At 53.0% G+C, this 20,125-nt stretch overlaps 4 protein-coding genes across 4 annotated transcripts; 3 read left to right on the forward strand and 1 right to left on the reverse strand.

The window, feature by feature from the left end:
* Positions 1–1,949: 1,949 nt before the first annotated feature.
* On the reverse strand, positions 1,950–4,328 carry EsH8_VI_000149 (OPT oligopeptide transporter protein-domain-containing protein; the record flags this gene model as incomplete). Its single annotated transcript, XM_083271402.1, has 3 exons — positions 1,950–3,568; positions 3,627–3,989; positions 4,046–4,328. 3 exons carry the CDS (start codon positions 4,326–4,328, stop codon positions 1,950–1,952), a joined length of 2,265 nt encoding a protein of 754 aa, XP_083126576.1.
* A 4,870-nt stretch (positions 4,329–9,198) lies between these two features.
* Positions 9,199–10,269, forward strand: EsH8_VI_000150 (uncharacterized protein; the record flags this gene model as incomplete). Its single annotated transcript, XM_083271403.1, has 3 exons — positions 9,199–9,470; positions 9,539–9,723; positions 9,803–10,269. The coding sequence occupies 3 exons, from the start codon at positions 9,199–9,201 to the stop codon at positions 10,267–10,269; spliced, it is 924 nt and encodes a 307-aa protein (XP_083126577.1).
* Positions 10,270–11,684: 1,415 nt separating this feature from the next.
* On the forward strand, positions 11,685–13,228 carry EsH8_VI_000151 (isocitrate dehydrogenase (NAD(+)) IDH1; the record flags this gene model as incomplete). The annotated part of the gene is made up of 3 exons (XM_083271404.1): positions 11,685–11,717; positions 12,059–13,068; positions 13,144–13,228. The coding sequence occupies 3 exons, from the start codon at positions 11,685–11,687 to the stop codon at positions 13,226–13,228; spliced, it is 1,128 nt and encodes a 375-aa protein (XP_083126578.1).
* A 4,280-nt stretch (positions 13,229–17,508) lies between these two features.
* Positions 17,509–19,218, forward strand: EsH8_VI_000152 (cytochrome P450; the record flags this gene model as incomplete). The annotated part of the gene is made up of 6 exons (XM_083271405.1): positions 17,509–17,782; positions 17,844–17,960; positions 18,023–18,426; positions 18,486–18,507; positions 18,567–18,752; positions 18,866–19,218. The coding sequence occupies 6 exons, from the start codon at positions 17,509–17,511 to the stop codon at positions 19,216–19,218; spliced, it is 1,356 nt and encodes a 451-aa protein (XP_083126579.1).
* Between the last annotated feature and the right edge of the window lie 907 nt (positions 19,219–20,125).

The following is a 20,125-nucleotide window of genomic DNA, read 5'->3' on the forward strand; positions in this document are numbered from 1 at the left end:
GGTGTTATCTATTCTTCTATATAGGAGGTCTATAAGTTTATACAACTAAGGGCTGGCAGTAGTATGTATTTATAAAGTTGTACGTTAAAAAGAGGGTCTTTCTATACTACTTATATAAGTCTAATTACTATACGTATTATTAACGTTGCTGCCTATAAGTTGCTATTGTATCCTACTAGGAGTTAGAATCTATTCTCCTACTCTTCCTCTATATATATTAGTTAAAAGGCTGAGTCTTAATCTAGTGTATATAGTCGTTAGACGTCCTTAAGGAAAAATTAATTAAGTTCCTATACGTATAGATCTTGTAGATTCACCTGTCGCTAGGCTGTAAACCTATAGTACTCTTTAATATATCCTAGTGTAATAAATATAGGGTATATATATTAAGGTTGGTTGGAATTAGAGTCCTTCTTGTAACTAGTTACAAAAAGAAAATTCCTAGTGTTGTAAGAGGTCGTGCTACTACTTGTTATAGTCTTTCTAGCAGCCGTTCTAGATCTACTAGAAGGGGTAAGACTATTATAGGAACGGGATTAATCCCGGAGGGATTATAAGATGTTGCAAATAGAGGGTTAACGTAAATCAGGTAAATAGAGCAGAAAGGATTAAACAACACAAGCAGCAAAGTGAAAGCTAGGTATAAGCAAAGTGATATCTTTAAGGTTGAACCCCCCCCTATGGGTTCTGGCGTGTATCTGTCTATATACACTGCGGTCACGTGTTCCATCACGTGTCCTATGCCAAGCCTGGTTGACTTAGACGAAAAGACGTTGACACCAACTCCCCGAAATATCATTTTGTTCAGACGAGGAAACTGCTCAGATAATGTTTCGCAGGTCAAGTGTAGCCTTGAAATAGTACGCTGTTTTGGCCAGAGAACCTGCAGTATCTACCTGGTGGATGACGCTAAAACCTTGGTGGCATCCTCTTCTTGCCGTTGGGCACAGTGTTCATATTCGCTTCCCTTCTTGTAACCCAAACAGATCCATTCCAGTAAACATTTTACCTCAAATTCAGCAGGATGCAGATAATCACTCTATCAGGCAAGATCTTACGGCAACTTTATCTCGGCGAGACCAGAAATGACGTCAGGGGGGATAGAGCCCGGAGTATGCCTGGTGCATGTGAGCACTGGGGATGTGAATATCGACATATTTGAGGGTATCTTGAAGGAAGAACAGGGTGGCGTGGATTTCTCTTAGTAAAGCCGCGCAGGTATCAGGAGTACTTATCAACAGAGATGTCATGTTTGAACGCTCAAACGACAGGTTAATCCCACCCGGATGCCATTTCGTGGGTGACGCTTAGGGGCTATCAACTGTCTCTTTTGCGTCAATAGAAATGATTCAGTCAACTGTATTGACTATGGGGCGTTCCGTGACTTCCTTCGTCCTTTCGGGTTGCCGTTTGATGTTTTTGTCGCTTGTCATCTATGCGAAGCTGCTGGTGCAACCGGTGATTTATCGTGTCGCTTACTTGCGCTGATGCACTGATCCCTAGTCTACATAGTATTCAGCAATAGCTGCACCCCCCAGTGACCGTGAGCGGTAACTGGATTGCCATGTTCTAACTGCGATTGGGGCAACGCCGACCCGGGAGTTCCGGGACAGCACAACTGCTTGGAACGCCAGAGCCAATCATACGGCCACGCTCCCCAGGAAAGCGGAACGTCGTTGGCACCGCTTACATCCCCGGATCCATTGCAGCTTGTAAATTTCATTTAAATCTCAGCATGATTGATGTACGGACCCAATCCACATTCAAACACCGCAATAATGAGTCGACTAATGAGTGTAGATTATATTCTCATACTAAGTTTTTATGAAAGGGTATATGGAGAATCAAAGAGCATGGCTCGCAGGCCTCCGCCTCCAGAGCATTAAACAGTTACTATACGTTGCGCGTTGACATATCTGCATGGTGCACATTCCGCCCCAAATGTTGCTTTACCACTCCTGGCCGGGAATAGCAACATTGGTTCCGTAGAAACCACCGCTAACTGATCCAAGTTCCAGGGCGGCGTTGATGACACCTCCGAAGCCCTCGCCGGCAATGAGACCGGCGGCGGCGGCGAAGCAGTGGGTCTCGAAGTGCTTGGGGAAGTACTTCTTCCACCACCAGGCGGTGATGGCACCGAACATGATAGCGTTGGCGTAACCGCTGTCGGGGCCGAGAACCCAGGCGACACCGATCGACATCCAGTTGGGGAGGTACTCGCGGTACTTGGTGCGGTTGCCGACGAGGTAGAAGTTCTTGACCACAGCCTGGAGCGCGCAGATGACACCCATGACGATGGTGAAGATGGCGCAAGACTTGGGGATGGGCAGGTTCTTCATGGTGACGGCCTGGGCCACGGCCTTCCAGGCGAGGACGGACGGGGCGCCAAAGGCACACGTCTCGTCCGCCGCCATCTCCTTCCAGATGCAGGGGTACGCAGCCATGAACAGCACGAAGACACCGGGAGCGAGGAAGACAGAGACGGCTGCACCGATGGCCTGCGCGTAGAACTGAAGATGAGGAGGTGTGCGGAGGAGGAAGCCAACGCGGAAGTCGCTGACCAGGGCCGTAGCGACATCGGCAGTTCCGGAGGCGATACCACCGGCAATCAAGTTGATACGCTGAGCGTCAGCAACGGCAAGGCCCTGGCCGGAGGTAACACCACCGAAGACGAGCTGAGAGGCCTTGGCGGAAGCAGTAAGGGGCGTGCAGTCAGTGACAGCGCCGCCGTGGATACTGAGGAAGGCAAAGAGGAGACCCAACAAGCAGGCCAGGATGGCGAGGCCAGCGTTCATGTGGAACTGGACGTGGCAGACGACGCAAGCAACAACCGTGAAAACGAGAGTGCCGGTAGCCCAGACCCAAACGGGGACCTGCTGGCTGGGAGGCGCGAAGTCCTCGATGAGGCTGTCCTGGTTGTCGGCCTTTGCGGCATGCTTGGCCAGGAAGGCGTTGGACTTTCCGCGGGTCTGCAGACGGGTGTTGAAGCTGCGGGCTCCCGAGCGGAAGGCGAACTTGGCACCGTCGATGATGATACCGATGTGGAGGACAAACTCGACCATGCTGTAAACAACCAACACCATGACACCGGGCCACAACATCCAGAACCGAGGAGACGGGATCCAGTCTGGGTCTTCACGAACGGTCATGACACCGAAGTTGACCCAGTCACCCCACTTCTCACTCTTGGGCATCCTCTGTACACCGATCGCCTCGCCGTAGTGCACCAGCAAAGGGCCGCAGAGACCCCACGCGAAGACAGTGCCCAACCACCACGACAACGCCGCGTTGATTCCGACGAGCATACCGGAGCCAAAGAACGCAGGGGTGATTTGGATATACCAGCCCCAGTTATGAATGTTCATGGCCCAGTTCTTGTATCCGCTCCAGACGTAGAACCAGACGAAGAGGTACCAGTTGTGAAGGATTCCGTCGGCGTATTGCGAGACAACGATGTGGACGAGGGCTCCGACGAAGCAGTAACCGAGGGTCTTAATCTTCTTGACGGCGTCAGCAGCACCGCTACCAATGGCGTGCATAGAACGAATGGTCAAGGCAGTCGCAGTCGCTGGTTTCCAAGGGTCAGCTTATAGCTCGAGCGCACACAAATGGCGAACACAACTCACGAGTGGGGAACACGAGGTTCAACTCCCGGGCAACGTTGATAATGAAGAACTTGCGCAGGGGAACGGCGGCAAAGAGACCGAAGAAGGCGCAGGTGACAGTGATGGTCAGGATACGACCGAAATCCTTAGTGGGGTTGTCGGACATGAGGTTGAGCTGGTACATGGCCGGAAGCGCGGCGACGAACAGACCCGACATGCCGCCGGCTCCGGTGGCCGCGGCCTGGATGATGGAGTTCTCCTGGGGACCGAAAGTGCCACCGAAAACGGGCATGTTCGGGAGCGACTTGGCAAGGACCTTGACGATGGCGTATCCGAAGATGGCACCAAACATGGTGGCAGCGAAGGAGAAACCGGTCTTCAGGCCTGTCGAGTTTGCGTTAGCATGAGGAAAGAGCTCTGTTTGTATGGTGTCTACATACCGAGATAGACGTTGGACGCGTTGACCAAAGAGCCAAGGATGATACCAACCAACACGGCCCTGACAGTCAAGGGGTTGCCCTCAGGTTCGAGGCCCTTGACCTCGGGGAAGGGAACGAAGAGATCATGGACCTGATCATCCTCGCTGAGCTCGCTCTTGAGCTCATCAATCTGCTCAGAGTCGCGGCCCTTCTCCGTGATATACTGAGGGTCGTGGGCAGGATCCGCGGCGGGGATCTGCGTCTCGGCCTGGATAGGGCCCGGGACGGGGTTCGTAGCCACCATTGTGACGAGCCGATGGTGATGCTTGTCGGATGGTATTGACACCGGCTGACCAGTTGACTGGTTTGCTTGCTGGTTGGCTCTGGGCAAAGAGAGGCCTGGCTTGGATGACAAGTGGGAGAAAAGAAACCTGAGCTTCGTCGAGGCAGAGGCCGGCGGCTCTTTTAAGATTCATCAAAGGGAGGGTTGGAACCGCCCTCTGGTGCCAAGGCCATGGAACTTTTGCCTCATGCCATGGGGGTGGCGGATGGGACCCATGGCACACGCTGATATGAACCAACGATCGTGAGGGCGATTACCATATTCTGCAGGTGCTCTGACGAGTCTGGACGAGTCTAGCAAAGCCGGCCGAATCCTAAAGCAAAGGACCTTGAGTTGGGTGACGCCAAGGCCGTTATCGATCAGCAAAGGGGCCAATATTTCCCCAGTTGTCGAATAGTCTATTTGCTGGGTATCTGTGAGTCGATTCAACCCAGAGGAACCACTTCATCGATTTGGCAGTTTAATGTCCTGATGTGTCAGGTTTTCTTGCCACAGCCAGTCACACGACAAAGAATAGATGGCCATTGCTCCTTGCATCATGAAAGCCGCAGATCAAAAGGTCCTGACCACATCTCCGGATCACAAGTCGGCTCGTGAACGAGGCTCGGCGACGGGAGGTCCATTGCGGTTGGTTGGACGGTATGTCGAGGCCTGTTAACCAACTTCCTCATCAGGAGATGCTGGTGGGCCGACCCTCCGACGTTGGCTCCGCTCTGCTGCGATGACACGGCGACCACCCCCCATCTCGGTGGTCTTGGCCATGTCGCCAAGTATACCGCCAAGCCAGGTATATATTGCGCTCCTCCCACTGCCTCGCCCATGATTTGCCTGCCACCGCTCGGCGCAGGGAGGCAAGACCTATCAAGCACTCTTGGGGGATGCACGCGAAGCAACGCCATGCTCGCCCTCCCGTGCCGCCCAAGAAATTCAAAAGTTCTACCACGGGTTCTTTTGCTGCCTCCCAAGCCTGGGCAGTCTCGGTCGGATCTCTTGATGCGGTTGGCAAGGCTTGATGTATCCTGTACAGGGCCGCAGCTGAACACATCCTCTGTTTTTCCAGATATCGGAAGACACCCGAAGACAAGGTCTCAACTTTCTTCTCCACCCCAATGCGGAATGCCGCACGCCGATCGCGGATGAAAAGAGCAACAGCTGCTACGCAAGGCAGGCTTCCTCCCGCACCTTGATTGCAGTCGCTGACCAGCTGACCTTTGGCAAGCGTTGCTGCTGCCTCTTGGTTTGCTTCAGGAGATTAATACGAAGCGAGCTGCCGCTGCACTTCTCGGGCGCTGATACAGACCATCAATCTCGCATTCGACCCAATTTCTAAGGATTCCCAGCGGGCGTTTCCCAAACATCAGCATCCATCCTGGTCGCCCAAACTCACTCATCACACTGCTGTCGGTGGGCCCATCCATCCATGTCCGGATGTAAGATTTCCACTTATTCCCGCCCTGTCGGACCGAGCGTGTTCGCGCCGCACTCTCGGCATGCTGGCAGGTAGGTCTGGTTCGTTCGATGCTTCGCTCCAACCGCGAGGCATCCAATGCGTTTACTCGATGTTATCAGTAGCCTCCAGAGTGGCTCGAAAAGCGCGATTGCATGTTCCTGTCCCAACGACAAAGGAGGGCGCGTGGGCGATGGTTGGTGGCAAGGTCCCGCTATCTGGGGTTGGTCGAGGTTGGACGATTGTTCTGCCAAGATAGGCCATCCCCGTCTCGAACCCGGGCGCCCGTCAAAGATATTCCCTCGTCTGCGTTGCTTGGCAAGTGGGATCATGGCAAACACCCACCGACCCAACGGGCGCGCCATCAAGGCCGCCAAAAGTTCGTGACGGGCGGAGGTCCATGTCGGCGCTGGATGGAGTACACCACACCATAGCCTATGTGCTTGGTCTAAAACAGGCTTCAGACTTCACGCAACAAGCCTGAATTGTCTTTGGCTCCGACACGTGACTCACGCAGCTCTTTTATCGCAGTGAGATATTAAGAGCTAGGCAAATATGACCCGAAAATGAGAGGGGTTTCCCCACCAAGAGGTTAGTCCTGAGAGACACCGTGCATTCTAGGATATGAAGTGGTCAATAACGTGGGAGGGCTCACAAGGCTCTCTCTACGCCGTCAGCCTTGGAACCTCAAAATCATATTTTTGCTCGTGTGGCAAAAACTGAACCGCATCGGCCAGAGACGCCGATAAGCTTATCCGCCGACATGAAGCGATGCAGTATTTTTTCTGTCGGTCGCGTCATAGATAGTTCGGATGGTGTTCAGTGAAATAAGATCTGCCGTGCTCGCCGCTCGTGGGTGGCACAGGTCCAACCGGGCCAGGATCTTCGTTTTTTTGACCATTGCCAATTGGCCAACCGTCGTAGGCAGCTCAGATACTGGCGGCATCACCGAAGATATTTGGGGAATGGCAATTTCATCGACGGCTTCCCTGTGCAATTCGAGGCACAAAGCCGAGAAGAATTCAGAAGGCTGCAGCATGCCAATGATCAACTGTCAAAGCCAGAAAAGAAACCGCTTCTCTATCTTTCCCGATTTAGACCCTATCTCTATTTTAATTTCATGAACAACGGATTTTCTTCCTTCATCTCGATGTCTCTCAGTGTTGGTGGCATTGAGACTGGTTCCAAGCTCATATCCCTATCTAACCAGGCTTGCTGTTGGCTCCCATATCCCCTAGACGCAGAATGATCAATCCTTGTCAGACTTGATCACCTGCATATAATCATGCATACTCGATGGTCTTCCGTAAAATGACTTGTTTGGAAGGCTGGATTGGAAACGATATCACACAGTCGCTGGTTGTGTAACCTAAGAAGCTTGACAAATCTAGCCCATGTTACTTAACGTTAACGTGTCGACCCCCTTTTCAGCGAGACTGATGAGTTACGATCCACCTAAGACTTGACAACACTATGACGGGAAAACATGGCGAACCGCGAGGAAATGGAGACGCAGCTGGTACTGAGCTACCAAGATGCGTCGCAGAAGTCGTACAGAGCTTTCGACATTGCCTAATAGCATTGTCGTTTACCCGAGAGAACGGTGTCACACTTATTTCTTCAGAATAGCCGAGTCCACTTTGATACTCTCAACAACGACTCAAACCTTTATCGAACTTTGCTAACCTCCTCATGCATTTTCTCTCAGGTTGTGTTCGGACGAGATGCAGAGTTTCTGAGGCGAAAAAACACCGATACCATTCCGCTATCGAACTTTGCATCAAGCACCATTCGGTTCAGGTTGCACAACACTGTGCTGCGTGATGGCTCGAAAAGCCTTACCCCTGACGTAGCAAAGGTCGCATGCTGGCGGCCGAGATTGGACTGGTCCCAAATCTGCACGATTGACCCTCGAGGTCAGCCCCCCTGTACGAAGCCCGCTGTTATGTTGGGGCGGAAACCGGACCGGTGCCGTGTGCCAACGATCATGTCATCGTGTGCTGCTTGAGGTTCCAGGACGTATGCCATGGTATATTTGTTGCGGGTTTGTCCCACCACTGAAAGCATATCTGTAAAGCGCGCAGAGCGTGCAAGGCGGGGCAACTGAGTAACAGATATGAACGTGACCATTTTCACGTACATACAGGTTTGAACCATTTTCCGACATCTTCAGACACGTGGACTGTGGCAACTGGGCCATCGAAAGCGCATGATCTCCTCGAGTCTTGAGGATGCTTGTTTGCTAAACAGTATCCTATATAAATAACTCAATAGTGCTACACGATGTCTGCCTGGTTCACTCTGTGGGGCATGCTCATCGGACCAATGCCGGGTCTTACAAATCTTTGCAGACCTGTACGTCAATATCAGGTTCCAATCAGTTTTTTACCAGCGGTGTGACAAGAAGTCGAGATCTGTTCTTTAATACGTTCGCTGACGAGCACCCGGCCTGAAGCAGCATTGGCTATAGTCAGAATCCCTGGAAGCGACAGTAACCGGGAGATCAGGGAGATTCCCTCAGCCCTGGGTCATCAATTAGACGGATATCTTAACCGGCCTTGGGAGTTCGCTGTTACGGTCCGCTAGAAGTAAGCCCATACGCAGGGACGTGGTAAACACTGCGGAGGGATTTTTTTCTCGACAACGCCACCAAGCCAATGCTTTTGATGTGTTATTTCAGCAAGTGAACGCCAATTTAGAGCTTGTTGGTGCAAATCGATGGCAACATGCGGGCTGCGCTGTCGATTTGGAATCAGCTGGACGTTTGTTTGCTTGCGTGCTTGTTCTGAAGTCACATCCATACCACTTATCACAGCATCAGATAACGTGGTAAGAGGTTGGGTCGAGTACAGAGATGAGATATCTTGCAAGATAGCCAATAATAGCGAGTACTGCGAAGTTGGACGGGTGGTGTTACCGGTCCGGAACGTTAGAAATACGTTCCGATTGGGTTTCTGCTTGCGGCTTGGTAAGATGGGCTTTGTAAAAGGGGGGAACCTCGAGTGACTTCAACTTTCTGGATGCCTCATAGTTGCCTTCTCTGATGAAACACAACCCCTCTACGGCTGGTATCACAGTCATGATGTCTGCAGAAGCGAACGTGCTTTCCTTCCAGTTGGTTCATGCCGCTTTCACTGGCACGATGAAAGATAAGAAGGGCGGATGTGAAAATTGCTTTGATCAGAAGATCCTAATTTCCTGCAATAATCATATTTCAACGCTGCTTGAGACGCATATCCTCTATTAATTATAGCAAGTTCGCAACTCATTCATTCGCAGTCACTCGACTTCAACTTATACATCACCACGATTGCCATCACATTTAATCAGAAAAGTCGTTCGCTCCCTCTCCGGCGACACGCATAAGAGACAATCTATATCACTATGCGCGCCATTCTCAGCATCTTTGTGGCTCTTATCATCTCGGGTGATCTCGTACAATCGGTTCCAACCGAGGTCGACGCCTCCAATATCCCCGGGCTTGCGACAGCTGTACCCTCTTTCACGGTTGCTGCGGAGGACGTTTCCTTCAGCAGCGAGAAGCAGGATGCGGCCAACATGAAGAACGACTTCGGGTTCTTGGCGGAGGACGAACCGCCCAAGTGGACAGTCACCTGCAACACAGGCCAGATGACCTACTACTGGGCCTGGTTCCCGTGAGCTTTCCGTATCACGCCCGCGTATTGGGGAAACTCGGGCCATGCTGATCTTTTCTTTGTTACAGAATGGTCAACTATGTGTGCGAAAGAATGGACGACTCTCTGAATCGCAGCTTCGTCGGGCAGTTCCCCGAGTATCACCTGTTCGCCGAGAGGGCCAAGTCCATTTGGCTCACCTGGAACAAGACGGGAGACAAGTGCCAGGGGACTTGCAAACAGGTTTTCAACACAATGCGTAACACAGCCCATTGTAAGTGGCGATTCATCCAGTTGTGTACAGCGTTCATCGAAGATGGCTTTCCACTGACCCGGGTCCGGGAACTCAACAGGCCGGGCCGAAGAGTTTTGGATCAAGGAGTTGATGAACATGACGTACGAGGATTGCGGAGAAGCGTCGTTCTTTTACGAATACCACGACTTGCCCGCGCTGCCGCACGGCAGGGGGCTCTGCTGGGACCCGACGACGCCGAACCCGCTCTACACGCCGGACCAGAGGACGGTGGAGAGGTTCTGCATCGAGGCGGTCAACTACATCCACGAGACGGGGAACGCATTCTCTGCTGCCAACGAGAGACTCGGGTTCTTCTGGACCGACTACAACCGCCAGGTCGCGCGGCCGGACAACAGCAGCGTCATGTTTGACACCGGCTTCGTCCACTTCTGGATCAAGGCGCTGCGCAACCCCATCACGTGCCTCCCGGGGCGTTACGTCGAGGACGAAATCGAGGCGGTCACGATAGATCGGTGCCTGCAGCGGTTTGCCTCGATAGAGAGCATGGCTTGTAAGTTTCCCTAGCGCATAGAACGAGCACGACGATGCAGCTGCTGATTTACGGAACAACTAACACCAAACAGGCGGAGCGCCACTGGGCACAAGCAATGGTGGGCGATTTTGGGCAGACTGTTTCGAATGGGGCATCGAAGCATCGGGATACAATGGCATCCGGATTCCAGTCTGAGGAACGGGACTTCATAGGGCAGTGCGACGGCTGGCTACGTCCAGGACGATGTTGGAGACGTGTTTGGCAGGGCCAGGCGACGGATAGCTATGCGGTCAAAGCTGGGGTTGGTGCAATCAAAAGCAGCGAGCGTGTAGGGCATGATTTTGTGCGATCTGATTCGACTTCGGAGCTTGATACAATACCTTGGTGCGACTCGAATTGAATTTCATTATTGGTGATCGCGGGCTGATGCCGTTGTTGGTTCCTTTGTTGGCTCCTTTGTCACTGGTGTATTGGTTGTAGACGGACGATTGGCAAGGTGGCGCTCGGCCGAAGTCCAGTCGCAACTATCGCAAATACGCCCAGGGCGGTCTCTAAGACCGACTTGGCGGTCTCAGAAGAAAGTGGAGAGGTGGGCTGGCGGGGAACTCTCCGGGAAGCATGAGCGGGCGCGGTTCATTGAAGAATCAGGATAACCGAACTGTGGCCGAAGGTAGAGCTGCGCCTGCGAAAGCATCACCTTCCTGTGTGAAGGCGTCACCACGAATTGAATGAGATCTCAGTCAGATGAAGAGGACGAGTGAGAGGCGCCAATCATGATGAGATCTCCACACGTGACATTGGGCGTCCCTATTTCGAGTGTAGACTTTGCCGCCGTAGGTACATAGTACGGGATAGATCGATAGGAGGCCAGATCCGAGGCTCAGCCGGGACGAAAGAAAAGAAGCGCTAGTGCTGAAAGGGGGAAGGCGCCCCACGTTTTGTTCCTTTCCTTCCCGAGCCATGCCACGGACAGGACAGAGGCAGCGGCCAGTGAAGGCTCTGCGCGGGCTGTCATTTGCTAGCGCAGCAGCAGGCACGCAGCGCAGCCTCTCTTTCCCGCGGGTGTCATCCTCCATTCTTCCGACCGCCCGGCAAAGAGATAAGCGGGTCGATTAGGCCATCTGGCCACTCACAGGTCGGCTTCAAGCCACATACGACAGAAAATGGGTGGAAAAACACTTGGCCAGCAAGCACGGCACAGAGAAGAGCCTGCCGCCGCCGCCGCAGCAGCAGCACGCTCGCCCTCTGCACTCGGTCTGTACTTTGGCCGTGTACCGTTCCGTCGCCTTGTACCTTGCTTTTGCGGCATTTGACAGCAAGCAGCCAGCAACACTACCTCACCAAATTCCACTCTTTTTTTATTCTTCCATTCCCAACTCCTCCGATCCCGAACTTCGAGACCTCTCTTCCCGCGAATACCCTCACGAGGCACCCACGACCGCCCACGATGCTTTCCCGAGGATCCGCCCGCACTGCGCAGGTACGTCTGCCAATCTCAATTGGTCTCCCATTGATCCCGCCCGCCCTGCCGTTTTTTTCTTCCCGTCTGCGTGTGCTTCGTGATCCAGGAGGAGGCTGGCTGGCCTGGCTCCTGGCTGGTGGAGGGGGAAAACAACAACAAGAACAAACAAGAACGCCAGCGCCAACGGCAATGAGCCCACGAATGCAAATTTTGTATGGGCATATCACGCAAGGAGGACACATGCGAAATACACACGAAGAAAATCGCCTGCCATTCATCCGCCCATGCATACATGCACATGCAAACGCACACACAAAAACACACAGACAAATGGCTAACGATCCTTCTTCTCTCCACAGATTCTGCGCACCGCGCAGCCTGCGCGCGCCTACGCCACGGTCGGCTCTGACATCTTCAAGCCCACCAAGTTCGGCGGCAAGTACACGGTCACCCTGATCCCCGGTGACGGTATCGGTGCCGAGGTCGCCGAGAGCGTCAAGACCATCTTCAAGGCCGATAACGTCCCCATTGAGTGGGAGCAGGTCGATGTCTCCGGCCTCACCACCCAGACCCCCCAGCGCACCGAGGACCTCTTCCGCGAGTCCGTTGCCTCCCTCCGCCGCAACAAGCTCGGCCTCAAGGGTATTCTGCACACCCCCATCGAGCGCTCCGGCCACCAGTCCTTCAACGTCGCCATGCGCCAGGAGCTCGACATCTACGCCTCCATCTCCCTGATCAAGAACATCCCCGGCTACCAGACCCGCCACGAGGGCGTCGATCTCGCCATCATCCGTGAGAACACCGAGGGCGAGTACTCCGGCCTCGAGCACCAGTCCGTTCCCGGCGTCGTCGAGAGCTTGAAGATCATCACCCGCGCCAAGTCTGAGCGCATCGCCAAGTTCGCCTTCAACTTCGCCCTTGCCAACAACCGCAAGAAGGTTACCTGCATTCACAAGGCCAACATCATGAAGCTGGCCGACGGTCTCTTCCGCTCCACCTTCCACCGTGTCGCCAACGACTACCCCACCCTCGAGGTCAACGACATGATTGTCGACAACGCCTCCATGCAGGCTGTCAGCAAGCCCCAGCAGTTCGACGTCATGGTCATGCCCAACCTGTACGGTGGCATTCTGTCCAACATTGGCGCCGCCCTGGTCGGTGGTGCCGGTATCGTCCCCGGCTGCAACATGGGCCGCGACGTTGCCGTCTTCGAGCCCGGTTGCCGTCACGTCGGTCTCGACATCAAGGGCAAGGACCAGGCCAACCCCACTGCCTTGATCCTGTCCGGCTCCATGCTCCTCCGCCACCTCGGCCTCGACGACCACGCCAACCGCATCTCTCAGGCCATCTACAGCGTCATCGCTGACGGGTAAGTCTAGCTCACACGCACCGCCACACCCTACCTGGCAAACGATTCAACGCAAGCCGCTAACAACCTCTGCAGCAAGGTCCGCACCCGTGACATGGGCGGTGATGCCACCACCCACCAGTTCACCAAGGCCATCCTTGACAAGATGGACACCTTGTAAATCAGCTGCCAAACCAATGTAGCTAGAGAAACACCTACCTCGGCGCCGCCTTCCTCGAAACCACCCCCGCGATAGACTCGATGTGCCTTAAGGCGAGACTGGGACGGAGATAGATACCACCGACGCGGTCGAATTGCATAACAAGCGGAGGAATAGATTTCTGTTTTGGACACTGGGAGGAGGCTCGGTCTTGCTGGGAGATTGTAGTTGTACCAGTTGTACGTAGCATAGGAGTCACGCAAAGCATATGAGTTCCTTTTTCTTTCTTCGATATGACAGAAGGGCCACGTCTGGTTTTTGTATTTGCCTGGTGACGGCCCGCGCCCATTCGAGGCAAACTCTTTTTGGTCTTTGGGTATCTAAAAATGATACAACCCGCCGGTGACGAATCAACGTGAAACTATTGAACCGTTTTCAAAAACCAAGGATGTCGTTGAAAGACGCCTCCGAAGTCTCGGAGCCTACCTAGCCTCGCGCCGAGAGGCACCACTGCATGGAAACCAATTTTCAGCCTCGTTGCTATTTTTCTTTGCGCCGACGAATCAGCGGTGTTCTCCTCCAGGTCTCAATTCCGTCGGCTCGGAGTGACGCGGGTGGGCTGGCTCGGATAACATCGGCAATCCGAGCCCGCTGCTCGGGCGCCGAACATGTCTCGGCCATTGCGCCTCCAACTTGCCGAGGTTAAGGGAGACAACTGCCCTCACTCTCCCCCCCCACCCCCCGTTGAAGAATACCTTGGGTTGAAGAAAGTGGGTCTCCTGCGACAACCAGCACGTTGCGAAGAGACATTTGAGGAGTGTTTCTGAGTTTGTTGGTGTTGGTGAGTTGGTTAAAGACGGTCTCCCTGCCCTGGCTGCCTGTCTGGACCGGTTGCTTTGCAAGTCGCCATTTTCTCTTTCAATGGCGACCATCCCCGATGGAGTGGCCGGCGATTGTACGCAATTTGTAGGCAATGGTGGACTAGTACGCCACGCAATTTGGGTTGAAAGCTGCTTTGCTTCACGCCCTCTGAGCAAGTGTCTTCCACTGTGCCACAGCAAACTCGAACAGTTGCATAGAACAATGGCGAGATGGAAATTGCCGGGTTTCATTTATTTGTTTACTTAAAACAAGTCAGGTAGGCCTTCGTGAGGTTTCGTAGGACTGGCATTGTCTGCTCTCGGCCCTCAAATATACAATTACGACTCCCGTTTCCAATCACGAAAGGTGGCTTTACAATTCCTCCGCCTTACTATTGGTCAGTTCTCTAACTGATTGGCCTGGGGTTGGTGGTTAGACAGCTATGGCACTTGCCAAGTTGAAACTTAAACTCCCAAACTATGCCTGCACAGCAGTGATTGTCGAATGTTTTCGACTACTCACGCATAGTTGGCACACTCGAGTTTGCAGGGCGGAACAGCGTAAGGTAAGAAATTCAGACATTCACATTGCATTACGATGCCTCCAGTAAATCAGGGTAGATCCTTTAACTCAAGTGACTTCTTGTTTGCGCCAAATACATCTAAATCAGGGAACATCGGTGATTCATAAGGTCTTGGCTTGTAGGCCAGCTCACCATCCTCCACTTCATCGGCGATAATGCCACGAATAGGCAGTCATTTCTGTTGTTTCCAGGTTGTTAGCCGAGGGGTGTTATGTTGATGCTTTCCGCCTCAGAAAGGAGACCACTCTGTACTCACCGGGGCAACTGCATTTGGACAGACCGCACCTTGGGTGTCATTGACGCCTCAAGCTTTTGATAGATCTGGTGTCTGATCACAAAGCAATAGTCCGGATCCATGTCTAACAAGCTTAAATTTGACTGCATCGAAAATAACAACTCGGGTATGACCATTGCCTTGAATTCGGATACCTTCTTTGTCACCACTCTGCCACCAATATTCAAGAGCAGGGTATCTGGCTAGATCTCGATCACGCCAATGGTGTCTTGTGTCACATTCATACGCCTTGCAAAGTTTAGTAATCATATATTGTGATCCATAACTGCCCTGGGGCTATTCAAGCATAGTGTCAGATCCAAGTGGGGTGCAAGACATTGAAGAAGACATGGCCACAAGCATGAATAGCTACAATTATCCTCCAGTGATGCCCTCCCGCCCTCTTCTTGTACTACTCTCTTAAGCCATGCTTCGAAATTGCTGTCGTCTCATGAAGAGAGAAAGGAGGTACTGCGAAAGATCAACAGCTATAGATCGGAGCTAGTTCTCGTGTGTGCTCTTTTCGACGAGCCAATTTGTATCATCGCCGCCACCACCACCGAGCCGAGCTGGCGTCCTATCCAATAACACCAACAACCCCAGCACTTCCTATGACAGCTTCGTAAGCATCACTAAGATATGCCTCTCGGTACTAAACGGACCTCATGGCTCGTCGTGTAAGAACATTGGTCAAGTTTCAGCCTCCCAATCTGTACGGCGCTTGCTGGGGGTCTGAACTGTGACAATAATTGCTTGAAAGGTCTCTGTGCGATCGATCGCATGCATATTCTCACCCGCCGGATCAGAGACATGGTTGTAATGATCAAGACATGTCGGCACCCAGCCTCCAGATCTTGCAGACATCCCTCTCCCCCTCAAATATATGCGAGGGGCAGGCGGGGCGGTCAACACAACCGGGACCAACAACTACCGCGAGGAATCCGTCGCTGCATCTTGCCGTCACACAAGGATAAATGGGGGCAAGGAGAGATATATCCACGAATAGGGCTCTCCGAGTTCAGCCCCGAAAGCCTTGGACATGGTGATTCGCCGCGGATGACTCTCCGGCGCATGTATGGGATGGCGACGATGCAGCATGTACCCGGATTCTCGGGCGGTGCTACCTGAAGAAAAGAACCGCTCCCCTCCGGAGGGCGTGTTTCCTCTCTCGCAAGCATTTCCCAACACGTTGCGCCGGCGCTAATGGTCGCCTTTCCTGTCTTCTAACAACTGGGTTGTCGGGACGGAAGGCGCTGAAAAGAAGATAACCCGAGAATTGGGCCAGTAATTCTTTCTGAGAGTGTTACATGACATGCACACGAAATCTCTCGTGTCTCATTTGACAAAGAGGGCAATATCCGCGGTGCGTATGTTCCAGAGGCACGGGGTTTGCGTAACGTCGCGGCAGCGCCCGCTTAGCCGAGTCCAAGGCCTTTGTCGGCGTCCTATTGTTTCTGGCGCCATTTTTCTACTTCTTTCCACCTACAGCTATCTAATCATCGTATACCTGGAGATAAAGTTGCAAGCAAGGAGTATGGGCCGCCGGGGTTGTCGTTGCAGCGAGTCTTCCAGACTCGGTCTACGTGCTGCCTCCCTCTCGCCGCAACTCGACTTTAGGGTAATGCTTACTGGTTTCTGGCCTGGACAGAGTAAGAATGAGCCTTGGGTTTGCACCCTCCAACACGCACCCCTTTCGTGGATACGTCGCCCCTGCAGGGGTTCGTATAGGAAAAGATGGCTCTGTTCGGGTGGCTAGATCCGGTGGCTTTCTCTGGTGTGACCATATGAGCACATTACCCTCCTCTAGTCTTGTAATCGGATATGCTGGTGCCGGGGTGTTTGCGTTCTTGGGAATCATTGCTGTTGATGGCATCCGGGTACCAGTGGGGTGTTTGCTTGACCATGTTGACCCTGTTGGTTGGGGCACGTCTCGGCTCTCCTGAAAGGGACTCGATGGCTCTGCGCATCCGGCTCTGGGCAATGGCACGTGTTGTTTGCTCTCCTAGTTGGGTGGGGATGGACGAAGAACAAAGTAACGGTGAAGAGTGAGCTCAATATTGACAAAAAGTCTTCTGTTGGGCATGGTTCTTCTTTATAACCGGCCCTGGAGCCTCCTTTTTGTTATTTTAGAGAAGCTACGGCTTCGCTTTTGATTTTTCCCCCTGACGAAACCCTGAGTTTCCTACAACAAATTCTTTGTTCCTCAACCTCAACTTGTTTGCATTACCAGCTTAGGTCCTCGACTAAAAACCTTGCTTCACGCTTAAATAACATGGCTGTGAAGGCCTGCGCGGGAGTCTCCCTCCTGACAGCAGCTTTGAGCCTGAGGCTCTTGCACATAGATATGCTCACTGCAACAAAAATATTCATGGTTTCCTTTGCTTTGCAATGCGTCCTTGTACTGGTTTACAATGCATTCATATACCCTTACTTCGTTTCCCCATTGCGGTATCTTCCTGGGCCAAAGGTATGAAATTCAAAGCGCTCTTTACTCCGCGTTTGGCGTAAGGTCTTGAAGAGTAGCTGAATAATTAACTGATTAATGTAAAAACTCTCCAGGGCGGACACTTCCTCATCGGGCAGATGCTCAACCAGATCAGGACGCCGGGGCCCCATGACATTTTCGTGTCGTGGATGAAGCAATGGCCCGAGGCCCCGTTCGTGCGATACCTGTCTATCGGCAACTCGGAGGTGCTCATGGTTAACAACCTGGCGGCGTTCAAAGAAGTGCAGCAAACGAAGGCGTATTCCTTCCACAAGTCGCAGCTTGCGGCTCGCATGTTCTCTCCCATCACGGGACATGGACTCATGTTCTCCGAGGGAGAAGAGAGGAAGAAGCAGCGGACTCAACTGGCTCGTGGGTATATTCTTTTCGGGTCGTTTGGCATCTCCGGTGCGCTGACTTACATGGCATCAAGGGGCCTTTTCGAACCAGAACACCCGCAAGATGCTGAACGTCTTCCAAATGAAGGCAAATCAGCTTTGCGAAGCTATTAGTCATGAGATTGGAGGGGATGACACCAAAGTCGTTGATGGTGTGTCTCCCAACCCCGAGCCGCCTCAGTTTTATGCGATCTAAAGCTGACAGTCTTGCCAGTTGAGCCCTTCATCCGAAAGGCGACTCTCGATGTCTTTGTCATCGGTTCCATTGGCTGCGACCTGGAGAGCATCTCCCTTCCGGAAGCGCACTTTTACGATGTGTACGAGCGCATCATCCGCCAGCCCGCATCGGGCCACCTTGTCACCTTCATCGATGGGCATATTCCTGTCCGTCCCTGGCTCCCACTGAAGAGCAACAGAAGATGGTTGAGAGATATTGGCCTGATACGGTCAATGCTCCTTAACTGTGTCGAGAATAGGAGAATGGAGATGATGTCGGAGAAGCAGTTGGGTGTCAGCCAGAGCAGGAGTGATCGTCGGGATATCCTGACATTCATCCTGGAAGATTGTCGGTTTAATGCCACGCATACGAACTGGACCGACCTGGAGCTCTTGGAATATGTGAGTGTAGCTCGTCGGACAAACGTGTAGACGTCGGTGCTGACCTTTGTGGGGATTAGATGCTCAACTTCATTGCCGGAGGTAGGAAGACAACGATGAAGATCCAATGTGAGGCGAAAGACGCTAACGCTGCACGACAGGCCACGAGACGACCGGTTCCACGACAATGTGGATTGCCCACATTCTTGCGACGGAGCCCGATGTTCAGGAGCGACTCAAGAAAGAGATACTGGGGCTCTGCGCTGGCAAGCCGCGAGACTGGGACCCCAGCTATGAAGAACTTGAGCACCTCATTTACGTCAATAACTTTCTCAAAGAGATATTACGTGTCTATTCACCAGGCAAATACTTCACTCTCTTGCTCTGTTTTCGTTTCTCGCTAACTTTTAACCTATTAAAGCCATTTTCCTGCCGCGCGTGGCCGCTGAAGATGTCACAGTCTGCGGCATCTTCGTCCCCAAGGGCACCCAAGTCACACTCTGTCCCGCGGTAGCCCATTTCAACCCTCTAGTATGGGGAGATGACGCCGAGGTCTTCGACCCGGACCGCTGGACTGACGGCCGTGCGGCCAAGGACTCGTTCGCCATGGAGGCGTTCCTGCAAGGCCCCGCGGGATGCATCGCTAAGAATATGGCGCTCCTGAACGTCAAGAGCCTCATCTTTGCTCTGGTGCGCAACTTCAAGTTCTCTCCGCGCCCGGGCTGGAACGGAGTGTTGGAGCTTGCGAACCCCAACTTCACTCTTCGGCCGAAGGAGAGTCTGCGCGTGACTATTGAGCGGGAGTCCAGGTAGAGGGTGCTCAGTGACTGTGCGCAAACGAGCATAGACGTGCCGGCGCGAACATTGGATGAAGCAATGCCAGTAAATCTTTGTCAAAAATAACACAAACTTAGAACCAGACAGCGGAGTATATTACCAGTCGCTATTAAGCATACTTGATGAACTCTCGGCGATACTTCCCAGACTGTGTATATAAGGGCGTCGAGACGCGGCTCGTCCTGTCTCGTCGTGACACCACGTAATGTACATCGCTGTAGACATGTCAAACCCTCCATTGACTCATAAATCTAGTTCGTTTTCTCCGAACCGGGCGGCCATGAAATAGTCTGTCCCTCGCACACAATCACCCTCCCACGCTAGGGGTTATCGTTGGCCTCAACGTCACTAGCAGCCACATAATTCGGCATTTCATTGGATCTCGCCGGCAGCGCTATTCGTAGCCCCGTTCACGAGATAACTAGTATTTTCTCATGGCTTCTCTGTTCTGACCCCGATTGTGGGAGGAAGCTGACCGCAAAATACGTTCCCCCTCTCATCCCTGCCCTCGCGCTATGCCTCGAGGCCCCGTCGCACAGGCAGACACGCACCTGCGCCTTCCTGTGCTGACAGCCCAGTACCCCAAACTCAGCCTCAACCGTTCACCACTTCCCCCTTCCCACAGCCACTCATCCACGGCCCCCAAACATCGACACTGGCACCGATTCATCCCACGCTCATCGCGCTCGTTTACATGAGTCCTTTTTCCCAGGCAGAAAGTTTCACTCCTGCTGCCTGGACAGTCGCTCTATTTTGCAGTCCTCCGGGACTGTGAGAAATCATTAACTCATCCTCGTCCGCATCTTCCGCCTAGGATTTCCCAGTCGATCCTGCGCATGTCTGTCTTCACTCCTAATCGGTGTTAAGCGACTGGTCTAGCTTT

Source organism: Colletotrichum jinshuiense, chromosome 6, assembly GCF_051148585.1.
Source record: "Colletotrichum jinshuiense chromosome 6, complete sequence".
NCBI classification, from domain to species: domain Eukaryota; kingdom Fungi; phylum Ascomycota; class Sordariomycetes; order Glomerellales; family Glomerellaceae; genus Colletotrichum; species Colletotrichum jinshuiense.